The 27,427-nt window shown below is 40.5% G+C and overlaps 2 protein-coding genes across 5 annotated transcripts; one reads left to right on the forward strand and one right to left on the reverse strand.

The window, feature by feature from the left end:
• Positions 1 to 20: 20 nt before the first annotated feature.
• morn5 (MORN repeat containing 5) lies at positions 21 to 18,082 on the forward strand. Of its 2 annotated transcripts, none has more exons than XM_085793714.1 (5): positions 21 to 285; positions 405 to 552; positions 2,508 to 2,619; positions 2,879 to 3,010; positions 10,422 to 10,603. In XM_085793714.1, exons 1-5 carry the CDS (start codon positions 239 to 241, stop codon positions 10,538 to 10,540), a joined length of 558 nt encoding a protein of 185 aa, XP_085649840.1. In that variant the 5' UTR covers positions 21 to 238; the 3' UTR covers positions 10,541 to 10,603. The 2 variants fall into 2 exon arrangements, with proteins under 2 accessions (XP_085649840.1, XP_085649839.1); XM_085793713.1 differs by lacking the exon at positions 10,422 to 10,603 and adding an exon at positions 17,871 to 18,082 and having other exon boundaries at positions 166 to 285.
• Positions 11,765 to 26,471, reverse strand: lhx6a (LIM homeobox 6a). 3 transcript variants are annotated; one of them, XR_015037284.1, is made up of 9 exons: positions 25,964 to 26,349; positions 24,924 to 24,995; positions 24,468 to 24,650; positions 22,109 to 22,230; positions 14,626 to 14,846; positions 14,186 to 14,286; positions 13,997 to 14,092; positions 13,510 to 13,664; positions 11,765 to 13,408 (listed from the first exon to the last, which is right to left on the reverse strand). XR_015037284.1 is itself a non-coding variant. In XM_085793707.1 (9 exons), the coding sequence occupies exons 1-9, from the start codon at positions 26,039 to 26,041 to the stop codon at positions 13,329 to 13,331; spliced, it is 1,125 nt and encodes a 374-aa protein (XP_085649833.1). In that variant the 5' UTR covers positions 26,042 to 26,471; the 3' UTR covers positions 11,765 to 13,328. The 3 variants fall into 3 exon arrangements, 2 of the variants coding, with proteins under 2 accessions (XP_085649833.1, XP_085649832.1); XM_085793707.1 differs by having other exon boundaries at positions 13,510 to 13,684; positions 14,626 to 14,843; positions 25,964 to 26,471; XM_085793706.1 differs by having other exon boundaries at positions 13,510 to 13,684; positions 25,964 to 26,382.
• Positions 26,472 to 27,427: the final 956 nt, after the last annotated feature.

Raw genomic sequence — 27,427 nt, forward strand, 5'->3', positions numbered from 1 at the left:
GCATGCGTAGTGGAAAAAATGGTTAAAACGAGAAGGTTTGATACATTTTGAGTTTAGTTTTGGCAAGTTTTACTTCGAAATTGTTTTTAAAAGACAGCGACAGCAGTCCACTTTTCTGTATCCCGGGCATTTTAACCAGGAACCTCAAAATGTTACCATCAATGCTGGACTGTTGAAGCGTTGCCATGGCAACGGCGTTCCCTATGTTGCTCATTTTTGCCAATACGACGGTATAGTAATGGAGTTTACTGGGAGTAGATACAAAGGAGGCACAAAAAATGGCAGGTAATATGAATATAAATGTTGCGTAACAATTGGAAAACAGCAGGGTTCACACACTGCCAAATTAGTCACTCAAGTGGTTCATAGTTACCTGAAAGTTGACCACCTCTGCTCTCTCTCAGGATGGAGGGAAAAGGAGAATATACCTTCCCCACAGAAACCAAGTATGAGGGAGAGATGAAAGACGGGATGTTCCATGGCAAAGGAGTGCTTCACTTTACAAATGGATGTAGATATGAGGCCACTTGGGAAAACGGCATAGCTAAACAGGTGAGGAGTTGTGAGCATGTGTGTATGTGTGTGTGTGTATCCCTGTATGTATGTCACACTATATGCATCCACTTGCAAGATTGTGTGTTTCACATTGGTTATAGTCAATATCACATCTGGTCCCTTTTAGCAATCACTCACCATTACTGTTGTACTTATTAGGTTTCTCTCCCCTTTTCCTGCATGAAGCTGTAGTCTCTCCTGGTCTGATGCAATCTTCCACGGGCTTTGCCACAACAGAGATCACTCCAATTATTATCATCAATGCAGTTGCGGTTCATCTGAAATGATAGCAGCTCTGAACCGTGACTAACCTTGGCCCAGACTTGCCTGCACCTGCATCCATGCCAGCCCAAGAAAACCTGCTTCCATTCAAAATAGCTAAACCATCCAATAAACTCAGAAATTTAAACTTTGGTAAATTATATTTGGTAGCTCATATCTCATTATGCAACTTGCACCTATTCCTTCAAATAATTCTACTCAGCCTGGGGGTTTTGGAGTCCACACAAGTATTTTTTCTTCTTTTTTTCATATTTTAGGATAGAAAAAACATACAGGTATTCCATGATTCAATAAAATACCACAACTACTGTGTTAAAGCTTTATCAAAAAGCACAGGAGATAAAAGGACTGCAACAAACAAAAAACAACCTGTCATGTTTAGTGCATATAGACCTTTTCTACCTCAGACATTTTAAAATGTCATAGCCTAAAACACAGGTGTAACTGATTACCTTAATCAAGGTCCATGATCTTGCTGCTGTGCATACTGATTCACTGACATGGCTTCAGTGGAGCTAAACCATCGTTATTGCCATTACTTACACCTGTACTTGTCCTGCCATGACAGGTCTGAATATCTACACAGGAAAAGGTTGTTAGATAAGACCAGGCTAAATCTATTACACTAGCTCATTCATTCATTTTCTATACCGCTTATCCTGCACTAGGGTCACAAGTGAGCTGGAGCCTATTACACTAGCTGAATTACAAATTCTCTTCTCTTCTCTTCTCTTCTCTTCTCTTCTCTTCTCTTCTCTTCTCTTCTCTTCTCTTCTCTTCTCTCCTCTTCAGTTGTATATTTGGTCTCTTACCAAATATGCACAATTAAAAAATCCACGTTATAAAATCAGATACATTTTTGGTGACTGCAAAGTATATTGTTGACACTAAATTTGAAAATGTTTTTGTTATGTGTCATAAACACAAAATTACCCAACATGTATGTTTATTTAAAAAGTCAGTTTTCATTGTCAAAACACACACACACACACACACACACACACACACACACACACACACACACACACACACACACACACACACACACACACACACACACACACACACATTGTGTCAGTTCACCCAACATACTAAAAGACATATTTTTCCACTTAACACTACTGGTACAATGCAGGCAGTTTTGGTTTCTTCTGCTGAGGTTTTCAGATATCCATCTCAAAGTTTTCGGCCTAAACCCAAAGACAAAGGAGGGAAATTTAGACTCTTTTGTGGTGCTTAATGTACTGAAAAGTGACATTTGAAAACCTCACCAGCAACTTATCTATCCAGAAAACATGTCTCGGGTACATAGGATAACCTCCAGACCTTGCTTTCAACAGTTTTCACTGGAAGTACTTTGTGCCAAAGAAACAATCCCAACAGAAAACTGTCAGCAGTAAGGTCTGCGAATTATCTCGAGTAACAGGGACATTGTTTCTGCTGTTGAGGTTTTCAGATATTTTTTTCATTGCTTTGAGGAAGACAAATGGAATTCTATTTGCTTCCATTGTACTGGGGTGGTTTCAAGATGCGGATGTTGCAAAATATTGGCTCATGACACTGAAACTATGCATGGCCAGACACCACTAGATGTAAGTAGGAATATTTTTTTCTTTTAGGTTCAAGTGTATGGAGGAATGATGTATTTTTCATTTTTCCTTTCTTACAAGGGATCTTATACCTTTGCTGATGGTCTGCAATACCAGGAACAAGACTGGGACTACTGCAATGGTTATGACAGACGTTTCTACAGTGAGAGGTGCAATGGACTCAGACCTGCAGGTTGGGATCAGTTTATTTGTTCTCATATTCACTCGTTCAGTGAAATAATAATTTATCCCACTTGGACAGAAACATCATCACATCTTTGATTTTCAAGAAAACACAGTTCGAGTAAGAGAAATAACTACCAAAACCAATTGTGAGGACTAAGGTTTGAACACAAAACCCAAAACAAACAAAAACTGAGACACTCCAGTTGATATTAGTAAACCATCATAAGAAAATAGTTCAGCGTGAAATATCTGCTCTTTCCATTCAGGAGAATCTCAGCTAACTGATCTGCATCCTCCACGTGTTATTCCTGATGGCTGTTATGATTGTGGAGATGGTTTCTATGACCCCAACATGAGAGTTGTCACATCCTACACAGGAAGATTCCTCAGGAATGCAGGTGAGATAAGGAATATCTTGTTATTATCACTGTTGTAACTTTGTGACACCAAATATGATTGGTATGCAGGAGATTTAGTGCACATGTAACCCCATACTTTTATTAATGCTAACAATTATCCCTCCAACCTAAACATAATGTGAACTATTATTATAATTGGGGTCACCTTAGCAATTATAATTTTAAGAAGAAAAAAAAAGGCATTACCTGACCAATACTACAATCTACATATGAAGCCGTCATTTTCATAACATCTCCATCATAATTAAATAAATACCTCTCTTTCTTACATTTCTTCAGTTCATGCACATTTTTCCATTAACCTGATGCCAGATTGGCTCAATCTCTGTGTGATGTACATTAATGTCCAGACATCTTGTGGTGCCAAAGTAAATCAGAACGATTAAAGTCAAGAGCAAAGACAAAATTACTTTTCAAATTAAGCACAGTTTTATATCCAATGAAACATCTTGTCTAGGCTAGATTGCAGTAGTTTAATATATATTGAAACATAATAAATCAGCACCACTTGTTTCTATAACTGGTCAAAACTAAGAATAACATTAATCCAGTAATAAAGTCACTGTTGATTTGGCCTACATTTTCCAATTTGCAATCTACAGTAGTACACACATGCGTCAGCCTGTTCACAAAAGGCATGAGATTAAACATACATAGTTAGTTATTTGCTATATATGCTCTTGCAGTTCCTTTGTGTAGAGGCCTAATGTGATTGGTTCAGTGGTTGGACTATAATTTTGTATTATTCAAGGGAGCAAATACCCACTGGCCTATAGTATACCTCAGGATAATCCCCTGTTAAAAGCCATGCACCCAGCTAAATTATTACTGAGGGAGTCATTGCCTCCTTGTCATACAAGATAGGTGCTCTGTATGTGCTTTTCAACAGCTCAACTTTTTTGAGAGAAGGCAATAGGCTTCACTGAAGCTACTTGTAAACATGGTGAAGTTCTTGAATTGAATTCGCTTCAGGCAAGATCCTCTGTCTATGCCCATTTTTCAATAACTGCAAGTCTGAAAGCGTATATTATGGCCATATGGGAAGGATTTGATAACGATGAACCTACGGAGTGATTTTAAATGGATTATCCCCTGATTCTCTGATGGAAGATTACTGCTACGAGCAATCTGATAAGCATGCCTCTATAGACTATTTTAGTCATTTCAAAAAGTTTTTTGTCGTTTTTCAAAAGTGGAAAATTCAAGACATGTTTTTCCATTGAATGAGTGCCCAGTTTTGGAAATCTTGACTTGAAGTGAACGCGGTTTGTCAGGTGTCCACAAAGCAATTCGCAATTTCTGATATCCTCTGCTCGTCATGTCTTCTTGTCATGCCTGTACATAATGTTGTGAATGATCAGGTTTTCATCATCAGCTTTTGAATCAGATTTTTTGTGTGTACCTGGGAGCGGGGATAATGCAGATCTACATGGCAGCAGCCTTGGAACAGTTTCTAAATGGCTTTTGGCTAAGAATGGGTTCAGTTTCATTGCTGTGTATCAGGGGTGTTTGACATTATTATTTCCAGTCATACTAACAATATGGTTAATGGACAGATTGCCATGAAAGTTTGTACAGGCATCAGAGGATGAATACTACTGCTTTTGGTTAACCCCTAACTTTTCAGGGCTGCCAGCATGGCTGCAGACTCACTTACTGTGGACATGTGCTGTGCAGTATCTTAACAAATTGCATCCAGGGTGTTTTTGCAAGGGGCTCTTGCTTGTAGTCGCATTTCTGGTATTCCTCAGTTGTTTAAGAAATAAGACAAGGTCCAACCTTAATGGCTGGATTTTCATCTTATGATCCCTGAATCTGTTTTATTTTGTGTGTGAATGGATTTGATGGTTTTTTACCTTACAAATGCCGACATGTGTCAAGACATGAGCCCTGGCAGAAGTCGAGGTATGACTCACAGGCTCCCTAAGGTAGAAATGTAATTTTGGGCAGAATATTTGTGTTCAGATGAGCTACTTGCAACATAATACAGATTAGTTCCACCAGCACACACAAATCTCATTTACATATGTGTAGAGACAGAAGGAAACAGAGGAAAGAGTCCACATCCTCACCAGATGTCATCAGCATGTGAGAGAAGACAAAAATATGTTTTGTGATTTTCCTTCCTTGATGCGGGTTGTTCATCATCATCATTATACTTCTGGTATTGATCAGTGGAATGATGGAGGGAGAGCGATAGGGAGGAAAAGAAGAAAAGAGGGGGATGACAGGGGAAGATTTTTGGGGGGAAGTTGAGATGAAAAAGAAGAGGAACCGAGCACTTTCCAACAATGCCCTGACTCTGTTTTGATTTAGATAAATATGGAGTCAAACAGGAACCATTTAATTGATGTGTGCCTTGTTTTTTCCACAGTGTTTATGTGTGTAGAGAAATGTCTGTGTAGCTTGTATATATATCTCATACACTGTGTGCTCTCCTTCTTGCCTTGGTATACAATTCTTGAGAAGAATGCTCCTGTATCCTGTATGAATTTATTTTTCAACCCTGGGAGGTGAAGGCACATTTGTCAGAGTGGGTGTGAAGAAAGAATTTATTGCCTCATGGCTTCCGCCCAGGATGAGGGCTGCAAGTATGATGGGACACAGGGAGGACCCACCCTCCCAGTGGGGACGTTTGCTGCTGCAAGGAAAGAGGAAGGAGCTCCACATGTAATGGTCACGACTGGTGGATGTAGGACAAGGGAGAAGTAAGCCAGTGAGGATGGTGGAGACAAAGCTTCATATCTAGGAAAGTTGCAAGTCAGATGCATATGGAACTGTTTTCAAATGCAGATGATTCAAGTTTCACCCTCTGGAACTAAATATCGTTGCTTGGAAATAACAGGCTAAACTCCACTCACTGGCCAAAGCTGACCTATTGCAAAGTCCTGCCCTCCTTAGTTACTGTTGCTAACTTGGACAAATAACTCTTCTTGGCAATGTGCCAAGCAACGAAACAATAGGATCTGTTGCTAATATTCCCCAAGAGGTATAGAGTATTTTTGGAATTGAACCGATTTCTTGTCATCAAGGAGCTGCTGATATGCCTTGCATGTACTGTATGAAGGGATTTGTTAAGAGAGCTGGAACACCATGTAGAAAATGGGAGGATATATGAAGGGGAGATGGAGAAAAGTGACAGTGTCAGTTTGAATTATGAAGTGGGAACCTCTGGTGTGCAAAAGGTTCAATAGTAAACTGTGACATAACTGGAACACAAACTCTCTCAACAGTAACCCAGAGTGTAGTGACTTTGTTTCTACATTATTTCCTTCAGCTCATTAGGCTAATAACTCATAATTTAAGTAGGGGCAGCTGTAGCTCAGCTGGTTGGACAGTTTGGTCACTGGTAACCTTGAGATAAACACTAAACCCCAAACTGCTCCCCTAGTACAGGTCACCTTGCATAAGAAATGATAATGGGAGGCCTGTTCAATGTACAATATCAGGCTTCTTGTAAGTGGTCCACTCAGCTAATAAAAAAAACATTTCCCCTTGACTCATTGGTTTAGGGAAATGATTTACATGGTTTTAGAAGAGCTGTTAAAGGGCGTTGTAAAGTGACTTTCCAAGCAAAAGGAGCAGCCTGTGGAGAGATGGCAAATCCTTAACTGACACATGAACCCACTCAGCTGACTTTGGTCATAGATTCCTGTCCTCTTGTTTAAAAGAAAATTGTTTTGAAAAGCTCTTCACTCCTAAATTGCCCATCAAATTGGTTTTCCGATTAAATTTGAGAAAAGAGAATGACATTCACTGACAGAATCGTGCTACAATGTCAATAGGTTTAACAACCCTTAAGATACAGTGTGAGTCACATCATCATTTGACAAAATTTCAGGGATTGATTTGGAGAATGGACTTCTCAGCAGTTATCAGTGGATTTCTGGATGTCTGTTGGAAGTCTTTGTCGGCCAAGAAGCACTGAGATAAGACTTTGGAAAAGCGGCTTTGATACAAAGTCACCACCTGAAATATACAGAAGATTAAAAAGAGAGAGGAATGTGTGAGTGAGTGTGTGTGTGTCTGTCTCTGCGATGGTACAATGAGTGATTACAAGTGGTGAAAGATGAACATTCAAGGCCCATCACAGACTTTGTTCCTTGATGATGTTACTTCACCATCATAGTAATGAGTCATTAACATGAAATACAGCAGTTACTCATCTCTTCAACCTCTCAGTTGGGATTTTAGATGAACTGGCAGACTAATCTATGATCCCAAGGGTTATTTGAATGTTTATGTTTTGTGGCTTACTAAATAGTCTAGCATTGTATAAACACATATTTAATAGGAAAAACGAAAACACATAATTATCATTTCTCCTTGGTGGCAGACAGCAGGTGTTTTCACCTCTGAATTAAGATAAAATTAAGGATGGTTTACAGGTGAGAAATTTGATTTAATTGTCTGTTGGTAATGGAGGGAAAGCTATTTAAAATAAGACAATTGAAATCTTGAGGATCTCTTATAGTATAAACACAAATAATTAATGTTTCATATCGTGTTACGCATTTGACAACACTGCTTGTTAAGCATCTAATGGAGTTTAGGGGTTTAGATTTGAGTCATTTTCAGATTTGAGTCATGATTTGATTTTGTTTTTCTGATTTTTTTTTTTTTATATTAACATTTTTATTGTGACATGGAAGCATTACGGCAAATGTTTCCACTTACTGCCACCTCACTCTGCCATAGTCCTTAAAAAAGAAACAACACAATGAAATGATTAAATGTTAAAGCTGAAACACAAACATTTAATCTGAGACACAAATCACATAATCAAACAACTAAATGCAAACAACTCAAAATGGATTTCCCCCAGACTTCAAGAGACACATAATTTAACTTCAGTTTTTAATTGCTGATGAAGATTGTTTCTTAAGTTTTGAGGTGCAATACAAAACATTTGCATTACTCTGCAAAACTGTAATCAAAGAACAATAAAGGGAAAGGATACATAGGCCACATCTGCACAATCAAATCTCCACCATTGGCTGATTGAGTCTGCTCTGTTATTACAAACAAACACACACACACACACACACACACGGTGAGTTATGTATATTCTTTTCTGGCAACAGGCAGCAGCACTCGGCAGCAGTGCAGGAGACTACAGCAGCTCCAGCAGGGGCCATGTGTTGCCATATTGTTTGTAGCACTTTCCTGTTTCTGGAATAACCGCTTCCCTTTGAAACTCCGCACAGAAAGAGCTCCACACTGAAAACATTCCAGTGCCAAGGAAAACACCTCTGGTGACCAAACCACGGCCCCTCCCTTTGTCCTCATCCAGCCGAGGTGTTTCACAGACAGATAAAAATCAGCCGAGGCCCATGGGGAGTGGAACAAATCCTCACGCTGCCTTTCCTGAAACTTTTTTTTTTTTCATACATTTGAGACTAAAATTCACCATATAACAAGATGGACAAGTCAATCCTGTGAGCTGTGACAGATGGATTAATTATTCGTAAAATCAGAATCTGGCCTTCAAAAGCAAGAAACCCCCCAAATTTGTGCTGTTTTCAGTGAGGTGATCAAGACACAAAACCGAGGGCTGCTCTGTTTGCAGTGAATTGGAGACAGATGACTTGTACTACATGTACGTCCGAGTGTTTGTTTGACTTTTACATTTAGGTAAGTTTGATTCACTGCACTGCCTCCAGTTGGAAACCACAAAATGTGTTTATATTAGCATATAATGACCATGCAGATTGCAACATGAGTATAAGTCCTTTAAGCTGAGCACCTTGTCACTACCAGTGGCTCAGGTCCAGTTTGTCTCTTGGTGACATCACAGTTGTACCTCTACTATTCACATGAACACTATACACTGTAGACCTCACCATCAAATCAGTAGATTGCAGGCATCTCTGATGCAAATCACTGTAGTACAAGAAAGCAGATTTGTGCTTTTGCTAATTAAGTCATGTGTTTCTCTCTTTGTGTGTATGTGTGCCTGTGTGTGAGTGTGTGTGTTAATTCACCACCATTAGGCTGGAAGGAAACACTTTTCCCTCAGAGTGTATTTTAAGGATTAAGATAAATAGACTTTAACAAGGTGCCATTATCGCTTCCCCACACTCTCTCTCCTTACATTGAACAGTCTATGCAGGTCGGTCCAGCCCAGATGAGTATCAACTCTTTTAATAAACAGTGCAGCAACTAATTTTAAAGTGATGATACAGGTAAAATCTTTTCCAAAAATCTGTCCCTGCCTGTCTCATTACTTAACCCAGAGAACCACAGACATAATGTGATTTTATTAATTTACTTGTGTAATATTTAGCATACAATTTACAAAAACTGGTAATTCCAAATCACAAAAAAGTGCTCCTGTCCTCAGATTGCAGGAAATTACCTAAATACACCAGCCACCTGTGCCCTCAAATAACTCAAGGTGCCAATTAAACATGACTTAAATCCTTAGATAAACGCTGCTATACAATCTCAAGAGGGCAGAATTACAGCAAATATGAAAATGCCCCCAATCTAATTATCGTTATGGCAGGTTGTGGTTCGTGTCTAAATGAGGTCAGTCGCATGGCAACATATAGGCCTCCATAATGACCTCTCTTCCACTGACACGTGCAACACAAAGACTGACGGGAATGTTTTCACGGCAGCTGCCCGCGTGTCCGATATGTTCAATTGACCTCCCGATCGGAGCAGGTAGAAAGAGAGTGAGACAGGCAGAGAAAGAGAGGAGGGCTGGTGTGTAGCTCAAGTGGCTGTTAGCGTCGACGCCCATTGCTGGCAATTACACACAATCAGTCCGGGAGCTCCAGACCTGCTCCTCTGTACAATGGAGCCCCGCGCGCAGTGGAACCTGGGGGTGAGGCCCGCGAGCCGCTCAAGTGCGTGCAGCTGCACGCGCTCCAGAGAAAGCTCACTTCCCCTGCAATTAGCTACTCATTTCAGTTTTAACAATGAAAAACTGGTTTATTATCAGCTCCTCTGGCAGTCGTTTCGGTTAAAAAAAAATTGGCGTCCATTTTTGGGGTTATTATTTATTGGTGTCTGAAGTGGCTCTGAGAAGTTATTTTCTCCTAATTGTCAGGGTTATCTTGATTTGACGAATTTACCCGAGACTTGAATGGCACTTCACGGCTGCAGCCTCGCGTGTAAAATGACCTACGGTTTAATTATGCCGGCTACTTGTTATTACAGATTTGATTTGAACGTTTAAAGTGAGTTGAACAGAGTGAATACTGAATGCAGATCCTTGCTGTGCTCTCTTTTCACTCCAGTGTCCAGTCTGTGGCCTCTTTCTGTTTCTTTCTTTAAACGCAGGTCAAACGTTTAGAAAAACAAGTGTGATCATTTGAACTCTGTTTCTAGTATCATTACCAACAAAACTTCTCAACAATTTCAAATTAAATCTTTCCACCAGATGACTCGGAACATGAGTGGATTGTGCGCACTTGTCGGAAAGCGTGGGATGAGCCTGCTGGCACTGATCCTGAAAAATCTACTGCAGTGAGACCTGAAGACACCAGCAATATTGAATAATACTTTTTTTCCTGAGCTCACATAATAACATTTTCTTTTTATTGATATTAAATCTATTGCAAACGTCTTGCCATGATCTTGTCTTTGATTTTGTGTGAGTGAAAATAAGTAATAGGTTCATTTTTATTATAGGTTGTTATTTATTTTCTTTTTCAGTGTGCGTGTTTGAGAGAAAGCAGGAGGATTTGAGAATTTTAGGAAAATGTGTGTATCCAGTTTTTCATCCAGTTTTATAGCTGTACCTCAGTTTGAAATGTGTATAATTGAGTTTATTCGTTTGAAGTAGAACCCATCCATGTCCACAAGCACATTAAAGCTTGTATACAACCGTTCTAAATTGTGTTTAGGTGAATTAAATATTGCTGCAGGGCAAAAGTCTAATAGAATTTGTCCATGAAAAAAGATCATGTTTTAACCTGATCAAAACAACCTGAATTGACTCTGATGGGATCGCAGCAAAAATAGTTATATACAACTCTAAATCAAAACATATTGGTTTGTATAACTAATACTTTTGATTTCTGCATGCATATTCAAAATCCTGACATTGTTCCCTCCTACAAAGATAATATTTAAAATAAAAATTATGAAAGGTATTAAATTATCTGAGTTTTTTAGGTGCATGAAGACACATGCTTGTTGCCCAATATGAAATCAAATTTCTAGGCTATTTGCCAATATGCAGGTTAAGATAAAAACACACAGGTCTGCAGGTGAGGATAAAAACCAAACGACTCTTTGATCAGCATGAACAGTTTTTAGTGGATGATCTGTTGTGTTATGATTAATTTTAAAGGGAGCAGGTCTTTGCACAAAGTGAATCATTCCTATCTTGCACACTGTAGCTTCATCACAAATACACACTACATACACAAATTACACACACTCAAACACACCAGGATGCACACAGTTATCCAGGAAGAAGGGCATTACATACACACATAAATACACATACACCCATAATCAAAGAACTAAACATGCGCCACACCATAATTACGATCACAGCATGTTAAAAAAAAACAAAAAACACAAACACATTGAAGATACATTTACTTTGAGACGTATTGGTTTTATTCATATTTTTGCCATTTAAAAAAATGCTTTTAATCATTGTACCCAACTTTCTGTGTTTTGTGCCATGTGTGTATGGTAAAGTTAAGATGAAATATTGTTTTTACAAATTCGTCTTCAGAAATGATTAAAAAAAAAAAAAACCCACAAAAATATCACATTCTATTTTATTGCAATTTAGTACACAAAACATTTATGATGCACAGTCTATCAAATAAACTTTTTTGTTTCATTTCATGTTTTTTTTTTTAACAAAACAAAAACATTTTCAGAGGAGGGGGAAAAGTGCTTTACAGGGATTTACCATCTCAATAAATACAAGGACATTGAGGTCTTGTTGAATCCTGTTCTTCACACATTGGCCATGGCACTAAAATACAGATGCACACTCTCTACCCCTGCCAATACACAAACATACGTACTCACACACACTCACACACACACATCTTACTATGTACAACCCAGTCTGTTTTATACTGTCCATTTTGTACCAATACTCAGTTTTCCTCTTTGTACAAAAGACTCATGTACACAGAGGCTGAACAAACAAGTTAAAATCATAAATTAGTGACAATGCACCTGTTGTATGACAATACGTAACTTAACGTGTCAGATTTTGTAGGAATGTGTTAGTGTGACTCCTCTCAGACTTCCCTCTGTTTCTGTGTCAGTTTGAAGAAATTTAACAAGACTGTGGCAACAAGCTGTTAGCCCCCCGCTTCTAATGTTACATCCATAATTTAACGTAAACCCAGACATTGTGCTTTGTGGATTTCCTTCATGTTGAGCAGTGAACATGCTACAATACAATGATGATCTTTTACAAATGGAAGATCCCAATGGAAATTCTTATAATTTACTCACTCAAATAGAAAAAAAAAATCCAAATCTTTGTTTAGTGATGAATTATGGGCTAGAATTTCACTGCTGTAAATGACTACTGTTGGTTTAATCATGGAAAAGATAAGGCACACAATATTTTCACCCTTTAACAAAAAAATCTAATTCTACACCCAGAATTTTTTTTTTTTAACCAAAAATGTAGCAGGGACATTTCTGTTGTCTTTCAGATGTCATAAAGTCACAATGCCATTCCTAAAGGAAATATTTCAACATACTTTGTTTACGTTTATGGTTACCTTTCCTTCATGGTTGATTAGAGAGAAAAGAGGGAGGAGTCTTACCTCTGCTGTGGTGTACTGTGTGAGCCTGGCCCATGGGCCACAGCGACAGCTTCTCTTTAAATGTCCCCCTTTTTGTTTATCTTCAGCTTTCTGACAGCACTCGAGAGGCTTCAGCCCTGCTTCCCTGATCAGTCTCATCCCTTTAAGACTCCCTCCACCTTCAGCTCAGAGGGTGGATGAGTAGAGTGGAGTGAGATGCTGTACACTTGAAGCAAAATGGGTCCTTTTGGTGGTGTAAAATATAGTCTGTGAGTTCCTGCTAATGATAATCGCTTTACGATCATTTTGCCAGACTGGATGCAGGTGAGATATTTATGTCCTCGGAGGGAAAAAAAAGAAAGAAAAAGAAACATGGCGTTCAGCTTTCTCCCATATTTTTTTCTGTTGTCCGAGTGGGCAGGGCTCCTGTACGATTAGTCTTTTTCTCCAGGCCGACTCCTGCTGATCTCCGGATCAGGTCGGTAGACATCACTGATGGGAGTTCAAGGGTTAGGGTCCGGAGTTTATGGGGTCATAAGGTTCATAGTGGAGTGCTAGCGGCTGAGGGGGAGCTGGGGCAGCGACATGGCCTGGTGGGGGAGGCTCTGAGAGGTCAGCACAGAGAAGGGGTGACCTGGGGAACACACAAGCAGCACAAAAAAAGATTAAAAAAATAAGCCTGTAATCTTAAAATAAATCCACCTATTCAGCACATAATAGAAAAGTGCGACTCACTGTCAATGTACCCGTGCAGGGCCACCATGCGCGCCCGCTCAGGACTGCCAAAGGGGGAGTAATGCAGCTCATCGGGCAGGGACGAGGGTATCCTGGACTGGGGGTGACCTTGTGGACCCCCACTGTGCTGGGGCGTGTGCTTTTTGTGTCTTGCTCTGCAGTTTTGAAACCACACCTATGAAGACGCAATGTAACCAGACATCATGTAGCTATATGTTTTAATAGAAAATCTTGATGTAGTTTGAGGGCATGTTTTTAATCATAAACAAAAATGACAAGCAAAACTCTGTAAATATATAAATATCATACGATATGTACATACCTGAAGATATTATTGTTGGAATATTGACAACTAACAAAACCTGACATTTTCTCACAGCTGAATTAAGTCGTTGGTCTTTGCATATGGCTGCATGAGTCTATTTCCATACATTCAGCTACATAGTATAACACACAGTGGCTTATGTGTGGGTATGTGAGCACTGACCTGTATAACTCTCCTGCTGAGGCCTGTCATATCGGCTAGTTTCTGTAACGTCTGGGCGTCTGGGTTGTTGTCCTGGGCAAACTGAGCCTGCATGATCTGCACATTGAGACAGAATAGTATAAAAATCAGATGCTGGTAAATGTGGCAAACAAGTTGCTACTTGTATCCGAAACAAGTCTCGTGTCTGACCTGTAGCTGTTCTGCAGTGAAGGACGTTCGTGCCCTTTTGGCCGGTTTGGGTTGACTGTCTTGCTCTGTGGGAACTGCTCCTTCTAACGTGATGCCATTACCTAAAAAAACACACGTGAACTTTAAATTAATTTTGAGCAGCAACAGACATCCTGGTTAACATATTTAAAACACAAGACACTGGATCATAAAGAGCCCTATTTTTTTTGGAATCAGGAATAAACAGACCAGCTATAATAGATACCAATAATATAAATAATATTTGAAGTTAATTCAAGAAATGAGACATTAAAGGCCTAAATAATATATGAATGTGCAAAATAAATTATTTGAAATATACTAAAATGCATAAATCCTGTTTCAGAAGGAGACATTTGAGCAAACATCTGGACAACCACTGAGAAGAATTGCAGTACATTTCTGCCAGAACCACTACCCACCACTCTCCGCCGCTCGTTTGAGGTTCTCCACCATGGTGTCGTAGTGAATCCTGCACAGGACCTTCTCCTCCACCAAGCCAAACTCCTCTCCCGTGGACAGCTGCCTCTTACACGAGTAACACGCAAAACATGCCAAGTGGTATGCGTTTCCCCTCGCGCGCCGCACCCAGTCACTGGCATATATCTGCCGCCCACAGCGGGCACACTTAGTACCAAACCTACTGTGAGAGAGAGAAAAAGACACAAGAGAGGCAACAGGGAGGAACAGAATGAGGAATTATTAGTTTGTGGACGTAGTAAAAGAAACGTTTCAGGGAGAGAAAAGTGCAGCATCTTTTTAATCTTATCTTAGGGCCATTTTCAGGCAGTACACTCACAGATTTAAACATGTGCAGACGTCCTTTTCTTTAAAAGAAAGCTATAGTTTTTAAACTTGACGTTTTGGCAGAACTCAAAGGGTTTAAGGAAGAAACCTTGGAGGAGGATGTGGCCTTCAGAAAAGACTCCTAACTGCGGCTGCAAGCTGAGCCTTGAATGCAAACAAACCAACACCTGCAATTTCCTGGCTGATGCATGAAGACCCTGACATGTACACATGCTCCCACACAAACACAGACAGACACACACGCACGCACACACGCCAGGGAACAAACCAACACACGTAAGCCGGGGTGGTTTTACACACAGTGGAAGATGAAGAAAGACTTGGATGACATCACTCTCGATTGCCTCGCTGTAACTGATAGCAACAGTGAGATCAGGCAGCATATAAACTAAAACCACCTGACCTACTGTTCTGGGTGGGTTGGGGGGTTGGGTGGGTGTAGTGGGTAGGGGGAGCATAGAGGGGGAGAAGATGAGAGATAAATGAACAGAAAAAAAGAGAGAGAGAAAGGCTAGGATATCAACTTGTTGGGTCAGCTGGAAACAAGATATTAATGTCTGAAATAAACATGCTCTGCTGGTTGGAAATATTTGAATAGCTGTAAATGTGACTGAGGACAGAATGAGACAAATACAAGGGTGAAAGAGCAGAAGGGCAGAGTGGAACTGAGGGCTGCCATGGATTTAATTACACTAACATTCACGTTGTGTCATTTTTCTTACTGTCCACTAAATCCATGAAAGGAACAAGCCCAGTAATGCACAGTACACCTCCCCCTATATGTTTTGACTTCTCTCTGCTCTCGTGGCACTCAGCCAAAAATCCTTTTTTTTTTAAAAACAAAACAAAACAAGCCATAAGTACTTTAATTTTTCTTAAAAAGGCTAAATAATTTCCTAAATCAGCAGTGGTTTCCATAGTCCTCAAACATGAAAAAACTCCACATTTGTTATGGACTATTTACAGCTGTGGATTAATACACACTTGGTGTTCCTGGGAAATATTTACATTAGCAGGACAGTGTATGCAGAATTGACTCCTAATAAACTACAGTGCCAATGTTCATCGTAATTAAACAACACATGCAACAGTGTGACTCACTAATGTCTATTGTCTCTATGTCAGAGAGGAATAAGCTATATCAGACTTTGGCTACATACTTTTTTATTTGGCTAGTGGCTACATACTATACTTTTTTATTTGGCTACATACTTTTTTTATTAAAGTTACTAATCACCCAACTAATCAATGTATCCATAAAACCTCCAAAACATCAAACAAATTTCCTGTTTTACATGAAAATCAAAAGTGAACAAAGTCCACTTCATCTAAAGAGCACATCATGAGTGTAATGAGTGTGTAACGTTTTCAGTTTGACGTGGTTACGGTCAGGCTAAGAGCCATTGTTGGGATCAGCAGCTGCCAATTCTGGTGAAAGAGGCAGGATTTGTAAGCAGTCTGAGAAAGTGCTGCCTCAGGGGTAAAACTGGGGGCAAGAAGCATAAACAAGCACATTGTGGCAAATTGTACAGCCAGAATTATATATATTTACATCTGGCTTTAGCTCAAATTGAAAACATTTTCATGAACAGGCACTGACCCAGAAATCAAGGCCTAATGGCTGACTCAATATGTCTGACAATTTTACTAATACACATAACAATTCCCTCTTAAAGCTGCAGAGAAAATAGAGATGAAAACAAACAACGCACACACAAACACACTCTCTCTCACACAAACACGAGCAATATATTCAGATGAGCAGCGGTTGAAAGCTATGGAGGAGGCAAAAGGACTGGTGAGGGCATGGATCAGGATGAGAGGGGGTAGACGAGGAGAGAGGGGGGTAAGTGGCCGAGGCAGAGAGTTGTAGTGCTGAGGGATGTAGCGGAGTAAAGAGCGTCGATGGCGGGGAGAGAGCAAGATGACGGGGGTGCAGGAGAGCACGACGGCTGCCAAGTGAGTGGGTTTGGCAGCGCATCAGTGCACTCAAATCCACTCGATCTGGAATGAAAGCATACTATAGCCCTGACATCTCACTAGCTCGTAGCCCTCCTCGTGTTTGTGGGCTTGTTGGCCAGAGGTTTCATTTTCATATGCGGGAGAGAATATTTTGTTGTTCATTATTAAACGCCAACTGTCTGAGGATCTGCCTTGCATCTTGTTTGATTCTGCATCTGTCTGTTTGCAGGGTTCAGTGAAATATCTTGAATTAGTGCAACAGTTTCCATTTAAAAAAAAACTGATTATCAAATTCAGTAAAACATTAAAGCAGAGGGACAAAAAAGTCTTTGTGGTGACCTTGAAATGAAATTGGCTGAAATGGCACTTACAGAGAGCTTAAGTTGTCACAATTTAACCAACAAAAAAAAAAGCTCCTATAACCCCGTTAAAGCCACTTCGGAGACAAATGGACTCCATGGCTTTCCTGCACTGTATAATGTATGTATCGTTTGAGATTGTTATGGAGAATTCTTCCTCCGTTTCTACAGTAAAGAGGGAAAATATTGTGGAACATTGCGGCTAATCTAGCATGACAGCTTGTCAGTTTTGTGCTCCGAGACACAACCCAGAAAAGCTGCAAATCATCCCTTGTTTTAACCCCCTCCACCTCCATCTTCCTCTCCTCGGCCCGGGCCCCTCCCTCCTCCTCCTACTATGTCTTTTTTTAAATCTCATTTTGTCTTAGTACCAAAAACCTGGTGTTTATTTTGTAGCGCTGTCAATCCTCACGACCCCAGTATCACTCACAAGAGGGAAAATCCTACACCACAAAACTCCCTTTTGCCCCCAGACCTCTCTCTCCTATTTGCTCCCCATCTTTCGTCTAATCTTTACCCTCTTTTTTTTTTTTTAACAGTAATTCACCTGCTGCTGAGAGAGGGGCTTGAGGAGGTACACGTTTTTTGGATTATTCCTGATGTGCTGTGAGAATACACTAATCTCTATTAGATTTGTCCTGAGAGAGTTCTTGTTCGACAGTGCGGTTTAAAGGCACAAGGTTCACGTTAGGCCTATAGTATGGAAATATAAGACGGGAATGTGATCTAAATACTTTACAGACAACTTCTTGTAGCAGATTTAACCTATTATCAGGCTTTAAAATATTAACCCTGACTGAAAGAGACCTTTACATTTCTATTCTCTGCTCCTTGAGCTGGTAAAAATCCACTGCAGTAACTGAGAATACAGGCAATTTCCATTCAAACAAATAATCTATTTAAATACTTTGCCTGAGCTTTTCATTGAAATGTGTAGCATTGTGTGTCAGATGTGTGATTATAACCGTAATCGATTCAGTTCTTGATAAAAACTTAGGCTCTCTCTGCACTCGTCTTTGTTGCTATGGAAACCTAATCAGCTAAGCAGTGGTAGGTTGATGAATAATTACTATTACGATGAACACACACACACTCGCACTCATAAAAAGGTGCACACGTGCACACATCTCACCCACAAGGTTCCCTACATACATGGACTCTGGTTACAGTGTCAGTATCCCATGGTGCCCCTGATTAGTGCAGCAATGCTACTTCCTGTGTGGCCTGCAGCTCACGGCCAAGGATGAGTTTTTCTACGCAGCCGTCTGGGGGGGGGGGGGGGGTCAGGGGAGGAGGCTGATAAAGACATGGTTTGCATGTGTGTGTGTGTGTGTATGAAAGCAAGCCCCTGAGGCCTGACATGGGTTTAAGAGGCACAGCATGGGCTCTGTCCTGTGCCCCCTATCCTGAAATACTCCAACCCCCCACCTCCCAAACACACACACATGCACGCACGCACACACACACACACACACACACACACATATGTATATGGAGGGAAACCCGCTCTGATTTCCTGCTATTACGCCCCATTAAAGCAGCTGTCAGTCCAAAGCCAGATGATAGGCTGACACAGATGAGGAAATATCTCCAGAGGTTTGAAACCAGCCCAGAGGATCTGGACTCGCGCTGGTGTTTAACTTAGTTTGAATCTGGCTCTAAAGCCAGATTACAGTTTATATTTACAGAAGTAACCATTGTACGGGCCTCGGCCCTGCAGCAAAGACTCACCGTTACTGCAACATTTTTTAAATCACTTCTCATTTTCCAGAGTGACTTCCAAGGAGGTCTAATCTAAACCTACAAATATTATTATGCAAATGAGGAGCTTTGTCCACAGATTGGTACCATACTGAGAAGGAGAGGCAATATTTGAATTGAAAAACTGTCTCTATTAGTATCCAGACTGTCAGATCAAATGTATCATCACTTCCTTTGTCGTAGTCATTTTACAAGGCAGTTACAGTTGTTCCACTGAAAGGATGATTAAAGTTTCAGTGTATGAAAATCAACTGAAGTTCATACCATTGATATAATTACTGAATACTGAACAATAAGCAGCTAAGTATGAAGCTATATTGAGAGAGCAGGAACAGCACTCTCTATATCCATTTACACCAGTGACTCCACAGATTTAAATGTCCCATTTAACTGGTGTTATGTTTTGTCCTCCATTATAATTCTGTTTAATAAAAAAACTAATTTACTAAGTAGCTGGGGCATCAAAATTGATGCAACAGATAAAATTACAAAAACACTCACAAGGAACAGGTAAGAAAGTCAGAGTTAAATTAGCTTTAGCTGAGGCTTTCTGTGGCTGGCCAGCTAGCTTTAGTTAGCTGGATTTGTTTTGATTCTGTTTTATAGCAAATATTACATGTAATTTAAAAAAAAAATCGTCATTAAAAAAAACCTCAGTAGAAAGTTTTGCATGAACCTATGAAATCTGTAGTTTGTCTTTCATACAGAGCATTAGTTTAGAATTTGATGGTGAAAGTGCAAATCCTTATACTGATGAGTCAACATGAGCAGACATACATAACGCTTCCATTTTCAGACACGCTTTTAAATCACAATTACTGTATTTCATGTAATTACAGTGTAACTTCCCTGATGAGAATATAATATGTGACCCACTGACAGCTACGGCCTAACCACTCATTACCATTTTTGGAGCCCTAATGCCCTGACATATTTAAAGTGCACTCTGCATGTTAAATAACGGCTCACAGTCCACAGAGCAGAGTGAGTGAGGGCGGAAGGAACTTTGAAATGGAGACGGGTCAGGTAAAATATTATCCTGATCTGGCAGAGCAAAAACAAAAATCTCTTTTTGTGAAGAAATGTACAAAATGATTGACAGCTGCTGGACATAAATAAATAAACACACTTCTCGGTGTATGTGTGTGTGTATATGCAGGTTTTAAAATCTCTAAATGGAGGCAATGTGTACATGATATTTTTGCTAATATGTAAATGCTCCATATTCATGTTTTCATATTTAGGTATGTGCAACCATGTTTGTGCACATATCTGTCATAGTGGGAGTTTTTAAAAAAAAACTTTGGATAGGAGTCACATTCAGATCAGAAACATGCTGACCAGGCACTCGGGGCGATCTAATTGCTGGTCTGGAGGCCTGAGGGTCTGGGGTGGGGGACAACTAATTGCTGGTGATTATAAACCTCAGAGCGACGGCTTGGTGTCAGGTTTCCATCAGAGAAACACCAACGCTTACTCACAGTTAGAAGCACGTACTATACATGCATGCACACACACACACACACACACACACACACACACACACACACAAATAAGCACAAACGGGCATGTGTCCATACAATATTCACACACCAGCTCCAGGCTACTGAACAAAATGTTTAAATGCCGTTGCTGGTGTGTGAACCCCATTTAACCTCAGATACCACACACACACACACACACACACATATATTTTCATATCTTCTATGGACTTCTGTGGATGCAGTATGCACGTAAATGGGTCAAAAAACTGGAAAAAATACTAAAGCTATAACTAAATCTTTTGCAGCATCCAAACACAAGCAAAGTACAAGTGATGGTACATTCATTCTTTTACATAGAGTAATGCAACACAATCTCTCTCTCTCTCTCTCTCTCTCTCTCTCTCTCTCTCTCTCTCTCTCTCTAATGTAACACACCCGGGTATTTCTAAGGAAGACAACAACAGAACATTGCATTCCTCCCTATTGTGTGTGTGTGTGTGTGTGTGTGTATGTGTGTGAGTGCATGTGTGGATCTCTGTCCCCCTTTCTGTCTATACAACATAATATACATTTAGCCCTAAATCTGATGGCCTTTGCAGCAGCCTGTATCATCATTGTTACTGAAAATATTTATAGCCTAGATAGATTTAACTAGAGTATGAAGATAAAATATATATTGTATTGTTATTACTTTGTTTGATTTTGTTTCTTTTGAGTCTCTAAAAATGAACATGGATGCAACATTTTGAGTATTATAGGCTACATTATATTATTGTGAGAGCCCTCTATTGTCAGTGTTAACATGACGTAGGTCCATACTAGCCTATCCATAAAAAAGAGCAGAGTAGGGAGAAGGCATGACTTTGTTCTTGCACTGAACAGTGTGTTTATGTAAATGGTTGGACGCTAAATTGAGACAGCCACACACTCAAACGGGCATTTCCGGTGATTTCCGTTTGTTTCACGTGCCCCTCTGGAGGTGATCAGACGAGCACTGCACGCTTCGTGGCACGTGCGAGTGTGTGACGAGATTGTGAGCGAGCGCACACCGCAGTTTCTTAAGCGCACAGACATTTAGGAAAACTGTGATCATGCAGCGGAGGACAAATAAATAAAAGCCCAGATCACGAACACGAACCCAAGTATTGAAATAACGCTGCTTCAAATCTGATGTAAGGATAGGATAAAACATTCTGTGTGTGTGTGTGTGTGTGTGTGTGTGTGTGTGTGTGTGTGTGTGTGTGTGTGTGTGTGTGTGTGTGTGTGTGTGTGTGTTTTGGCTATAGCCATAATAAAGCTGTGGATCTTTCAGCTTGTTCGCTGTAGGTAGAGGCTTTTATTTTGTTACAGACTTTCAGTTTTTTGAAAAGCTCTTTCAAGAACGCATGAGGCAACCCGCATCCATCTCAAAGGGTGTGTGTTCAGTGTGTGGGAGAGAGAGAGGGAGAGAGAGAGAGAGGGTGGTGTGGAGAGGTGAGAGAGCCCTGTGTGTTGGCAGAGTGGTTGAAAACACGGTCATAAACTTACCCTACCTGAAATAATCCATTTTACAGAAGATCTCTTTGTTTTTGATGTAGCAGCTGCTGTGCTGACGTAGCGACGTCCTGCACACCGAGCACTCCAGACAGCGCACGTGCCAGATCAGGTTGTTCACCTGCGGAGAGACACCGAGCGTGTCAGACACACACAGAGACACACACACACACACACACAGATGAGGACTCACGCCGGTGCTGCTGAGTGACGACTTCTTGTCACTGTGAATCTTTCATATTAAAGTGTTAAGCCAATAAAAAACGCTCTGACGCTCATATTATGACCTCATATTAAATTTCCAGGTGATTCACATTTTTTTTCTCTTTTTATTTGACCTAATCATATTTTTTTAATGTATTATTACAAACAACATATTTTATATATTTATATTTTTTTTATAACGGACGCCCTAGGAGTTAACAATCATTAAGAGCTTCCTCCAATTCAACGTATCATTAATAGCCTATTTAATTTATATTAGAGACTTTGTTGTCTCTCTTCTCATAATTAGCATCTATATCATTAACATCATATTTCTCTAATCTCTCAAAGATATCATTTATTTTGTTTCAGAAGTGATTACTGCGGTTAATTTATCTTAAATAATATATTGTGTTTCTATTGAAAGGCACGTAGCTATTGTTATAGCCTATTGATAAGCTCTTAAACAAAGCATTTCAATTAGGCCTTAACCAACGTTTTCTGGTACCGAGTAAAATAATATTCATTTCTAATATTTTAGCATAAATAATAAAAAATAATAATATCCAACAGTAAATAATTGTGAGCGATGTGTTGGAAAACAGGAGATTCGTGAAGAAATGGCTGACATCAGTGTGGGGTTGTACCCAATATATATTTTTATGAAAACTAAAATAAGGTTAATAATATAAAGCCATGAATAATTGGGTCGTCTTCAAGATCAGTTACACAGTTATAAAAGGTCTAGACAGCGTAAAACAAATTACGTAACACGCATTCTTTTAGTCTTAGAATATGATTTTGTTAAAAATGTAACTTTTGACCATTGTGCTGCTAAATGAGCTGCTGATGGATGCATGCTAATTCATATAATAATAATCATTTCAATTTTTCTACCAAAGCGGAATTCATTGTGACCTCAATGTTTGTTTGTTTTTCAGTTTTGTAAGAAGTGATCACCTGCATATATATATTTAGGACTAGACTAAATTTATTTACAACATTAACCGGCGTGATACATCCACGCAGAAAAATAGGGCTAATTAATTTACCAGTAAGGATAACAAAAATAATAGGTAAGTGTTACACACTAAACATTCCCATGTAGAATATGATGTAAGATTACATGTCGTCAATCGTTTATTTAGTTATTTACAGTTTGTAAAAAAACAAACAAAAAAAAAACAACAACTAATAATTCCTTAGTTGTATCTAAAAAGCTGTAAGGATATATGCAAATAATCCTAATAGATTATATCGAAATACGCCTTTAACCTTTAAAAAACTAATTATTTTCAGTGTTATTAGGGCTAATTTAATCTTAAAAATCATTTTCTATTTACGTAAGATGAATGTTTATTTTACCCACAATTATCTTAAATACTAGAATAAAAACGATCGTCTCGACCATTAACCTCCCTGTTCTCCTCCGTCCTGCAGGCTGAGGGTCTGAGGGTCTGATAATGGACTAATGATCCTCTCACTTCCTGACAAACACACCTTGGCCTATCTGCGCGCGAGCAGAGACTGATAAGCACGCGAGCGCACGCGACAAGACGGGGCAGATTGAAACTGAGGCAGAAACACTAAAAACCCAAACATCCCTGTTGTGTCTGCGGTCTCTGCTGAAGCCTCTCTGCCGCTTTACTGAGTTTCCCTTTTTTTTTTTTTTTTACAACGGCGACAACACCAGCTAAATTTAGACACTGGTTCTCTAAAGGCTCCAGTGTTTTGTTTTTATTCATCTGACAGCCATAAAATAATTATATAACATAAATCGTGGCTGGATTATAAAATATAGAATCTCTTTTTACACTGGCTGCGTTTTGTTGATATTATAGACACTGATATGTTTGGAGAAATTCTCTCCTCTTCAGTTTTGCAGTTTTATTTATTCTCACGGTCCAACAGTCAGATTTTAATGTAGTCCAGGTTTTTCTCTCCAGTCCTGTAAATGAGCGTAAAAGCACAACAGGCCCGTCCAAACCAAAACAGGAGCAGGATCGACCCGGTTCCCTCCCTATCGCCCTATAGCTCGCTCCTGCGCGTCTCACTGTCTGGTCAGATCAGCGCCAACGTTAAAAACACAGTCAACAAAACAGGCTACGCGGAGGAAAATCTTTCTGCCTGATCAGTCTCTCATCGGCCTCTCACCTTCAGCAGGTATCTGTCCAGGATCTCCAGACCGCAGCTGGCGCACATGTTCTTCCCGGTGGACGGCACCGAGCTGGTGGTGGAGGTGGGCGAGCACACGGAGGGGGTGGACGGGGTGCTGGGGGACGAGCGAGTGTCCTCCCGCTCCATGTTGGACCGCTGCGACTCTCCGTCCGAGTGAGACTGCAAGAGGGGGGGGGGGGGACACATCAGCAGTTAACACACACACACACCACACACACACTCAGAGAAACCAGAACCTCATCCACACACAGCACCAGTGTGCACATGTCGCCATTTTTCACCATTTTATTCACACTTGAAATGATATCTTAATAACTCCGTATCCATACGCGCCATGGATGCGCACCGGGGGGTCACACTGCTGGTTCCATGTTGCGCGTAAATAATCCATCAAATATTATAAAGCATAAATAAGCATTAAAAGCTTCTCACCATTGTCGTGTGTTTCGAGTCCACACTGCAGCGCGAGGCTCCCGGTGTGCTCTGATGCTCCGTAGAGATCACCTACAAGACAGCGGTCAGTGAACGGCAAGTCTTCATCACTGCTCCCGTCTCATCTAAATCCTCGGGAGACATTTGAAGACAGGCTCTCGAAGGCTACCCCTATATAAAGTAGTCCTGACAATAAAGCCCCGGCTAAAACTGTTAAATGGGGCCCCCGCAACAAAAGGCACATTTTAATGAAGCTATTTCAATTTGGATTGATTTTTCCCTGCCCTTAACCCATGCCTCTCAGAATAATAGTATTTTCCTCGCAATCCAGGACACGAGAGTGGAGGAGGAGGAGGAGGGGAGGGGGAGAGAGGGGGGAGAGAAAAAACTACCTGTAATTACAAATAGCTTGAAACGCAGTGGATAAGAGGGACGCGGAGTGTCAATTTCAACTGTCAATCAGAAAAAGGCAACGGGTCACCCAAAGAATTGCAAATTTGATTTTTAATGGCTGTAATTAAAATCTAATTCTTCTCGGGGCGAATTGGCAGCGCTCGAGAGGCTCGCGGACCGCAAATCACGCTATTCATAACAGAGAGGCGCGCGTGCCTCTTCACGGCGGCTGGCGCGTGCAGCTGATCCCAGTACACAAGCAAGTGATTCTTGTGACATCACGGGGAGGACAAAAACAAAACTCTCACACACACACACTCACTCCCCCCCACACACACATACACGTACACGTATACACACACAATCACGCTTTAAACTGCAGCAACAGCGAGCTGCGTTGAAAAGAAACAGGACAAACCAAATGTTACTGGATGGAAAAGACACATTGACGCGGCAGCCACTTATTGCATCGTTACAACACAAAATGCTAGAGGATATCACACACACAAGAAAAAGCCAATTCAGTCCTATAACTAAAACAGCAAAGGCCCAAACAGCGCGTAAACACGCTACGTTTCCATTTGGAAGTTTTTACGCACAGAGCTGCAGCAGCTTATGACAAGTGTTTCCAAAGTGTCAGTCAGTACCTGCTTCGTGGGAATTCCGTCGGACAGAATCTTATTTCCCTCTGAGAGAGGGGACAAAACTTCATTTTTCCAGTACATGAACCCCTCTCTGCGGTCTCACAGCAGCGTACAGTGTCTCCAAACTCGGTGCGTGGAATCAGGGGAAGCAGAGTCGGCGATGGGCGTCAGAACTTGTACCATCCGTACCATTCATGGATTCTGGTGCAGCCTGCAAAATGAAAAGCGTACGGGCTCTATGTTTTTTTTGTTGCTTTTTTCGTTTTTTTTTAAAACACACACTGCTCTGTGTGCGCGTGTGTGTGTGTGCGCGCGCGATGCGTCTGACTACTTCCACTCTCACACACAACACTAGAAAAAGTTTGGAAGCTCTGTAGAGACGAGGAGTCGCTCGCTGCTCCTCAGAGAGCCTTATTTAGAACAGAAAGATTTCTTCCTTTCCCCGTTCCTTTCGCCCCCCTCCTCCTCTCCCTCCTCCTCCTCCTCCTCCTCCTCCTCTTCTCTCTCTCCCTCCCTCTCCACTTTTGGGAAGGAGTCTGACTACAGGAAGTGAATCAAATTGAGGGGCTGGCAGCTTTTACTCCGAGGCTTCATAGGTGCAGCGGGAGGCTGCAGGAGGCTGCAAAAGGACGACGAGAGCGCAGCAGAAAGAGAAGCAGGAGCAGCGTGTCCGCGCGGAGCTGCAGTGAAAGTTTGCGCGGCTCTCGGGGGCCTGGCTTCTAAAAAGTTAAAGGAGGAGGGGGAGGGAGGGGGGGCGAGGGAAGAGTTTCATATGCGTGAGAAGGGTGGACATAGTTTGGACAGAAACTTAGCTCAGACTCTTGGCTGGTGTATGTTTGATATCTCAGGCATGTGCAGCGGCTGCCAGAAGGAGGAGGGGGGGGGGGCGATTGGAGTTTATTTGCTACTAGAAATATACAACTGGTGCTGAGTGTGGAAGCAATAATTAACATAGATACTCACGAACAAATAGACCTTCAGTTTCATTACCAAGAGTTAGATTTAGTGCAGCAGCTGGAAGAGAAAATAAAGATCATTGAAAATACAACAGAGAAACAATCATCTTAGATTTATACAAATTTAATTGGGTAAAATAAAATGAAATGAAATAAAATAAGTCAGTTTTCATGGTGTAATCATTTGCTATCTTATTTCAGTTCCATGTAGCCTATCATAATAATTTTGGTTCTATTTTGCAGAATTAAAAAGCTAATTGTTTTTCTTTCGTTTTTAGACTCAAGTCAAATATACTGAAATTCTGCAAACACATCATGTGTAGGCTACATCCGCATATTTACACCGTGCAAGGCAGAGCAACAACAATTATACAAAAATATAGCATATTGTTTTATTATATTATTCGATGTATAAATTCAAATTTCAAATTTTCGATGTATATCTTTTGACACCATTGTGAAATGTTTTTTTTAGTAATGTATGCAAACGGTTAGGCCTGGTGGAGCAAAT

Source organism: Trachurus japonicus, chromosome 12, assembly GCF_045865225.1.
Source record: "Trachurus japonicus isolate A0001 chromosome 12, Traja_1.0".
Classification (NCBI taxonomy): Eukaryota; Metazoa; Chordata; class Actinopteri; order Carangiformes; family Carangidae; genus Trachurus; species Trachurus japonicus.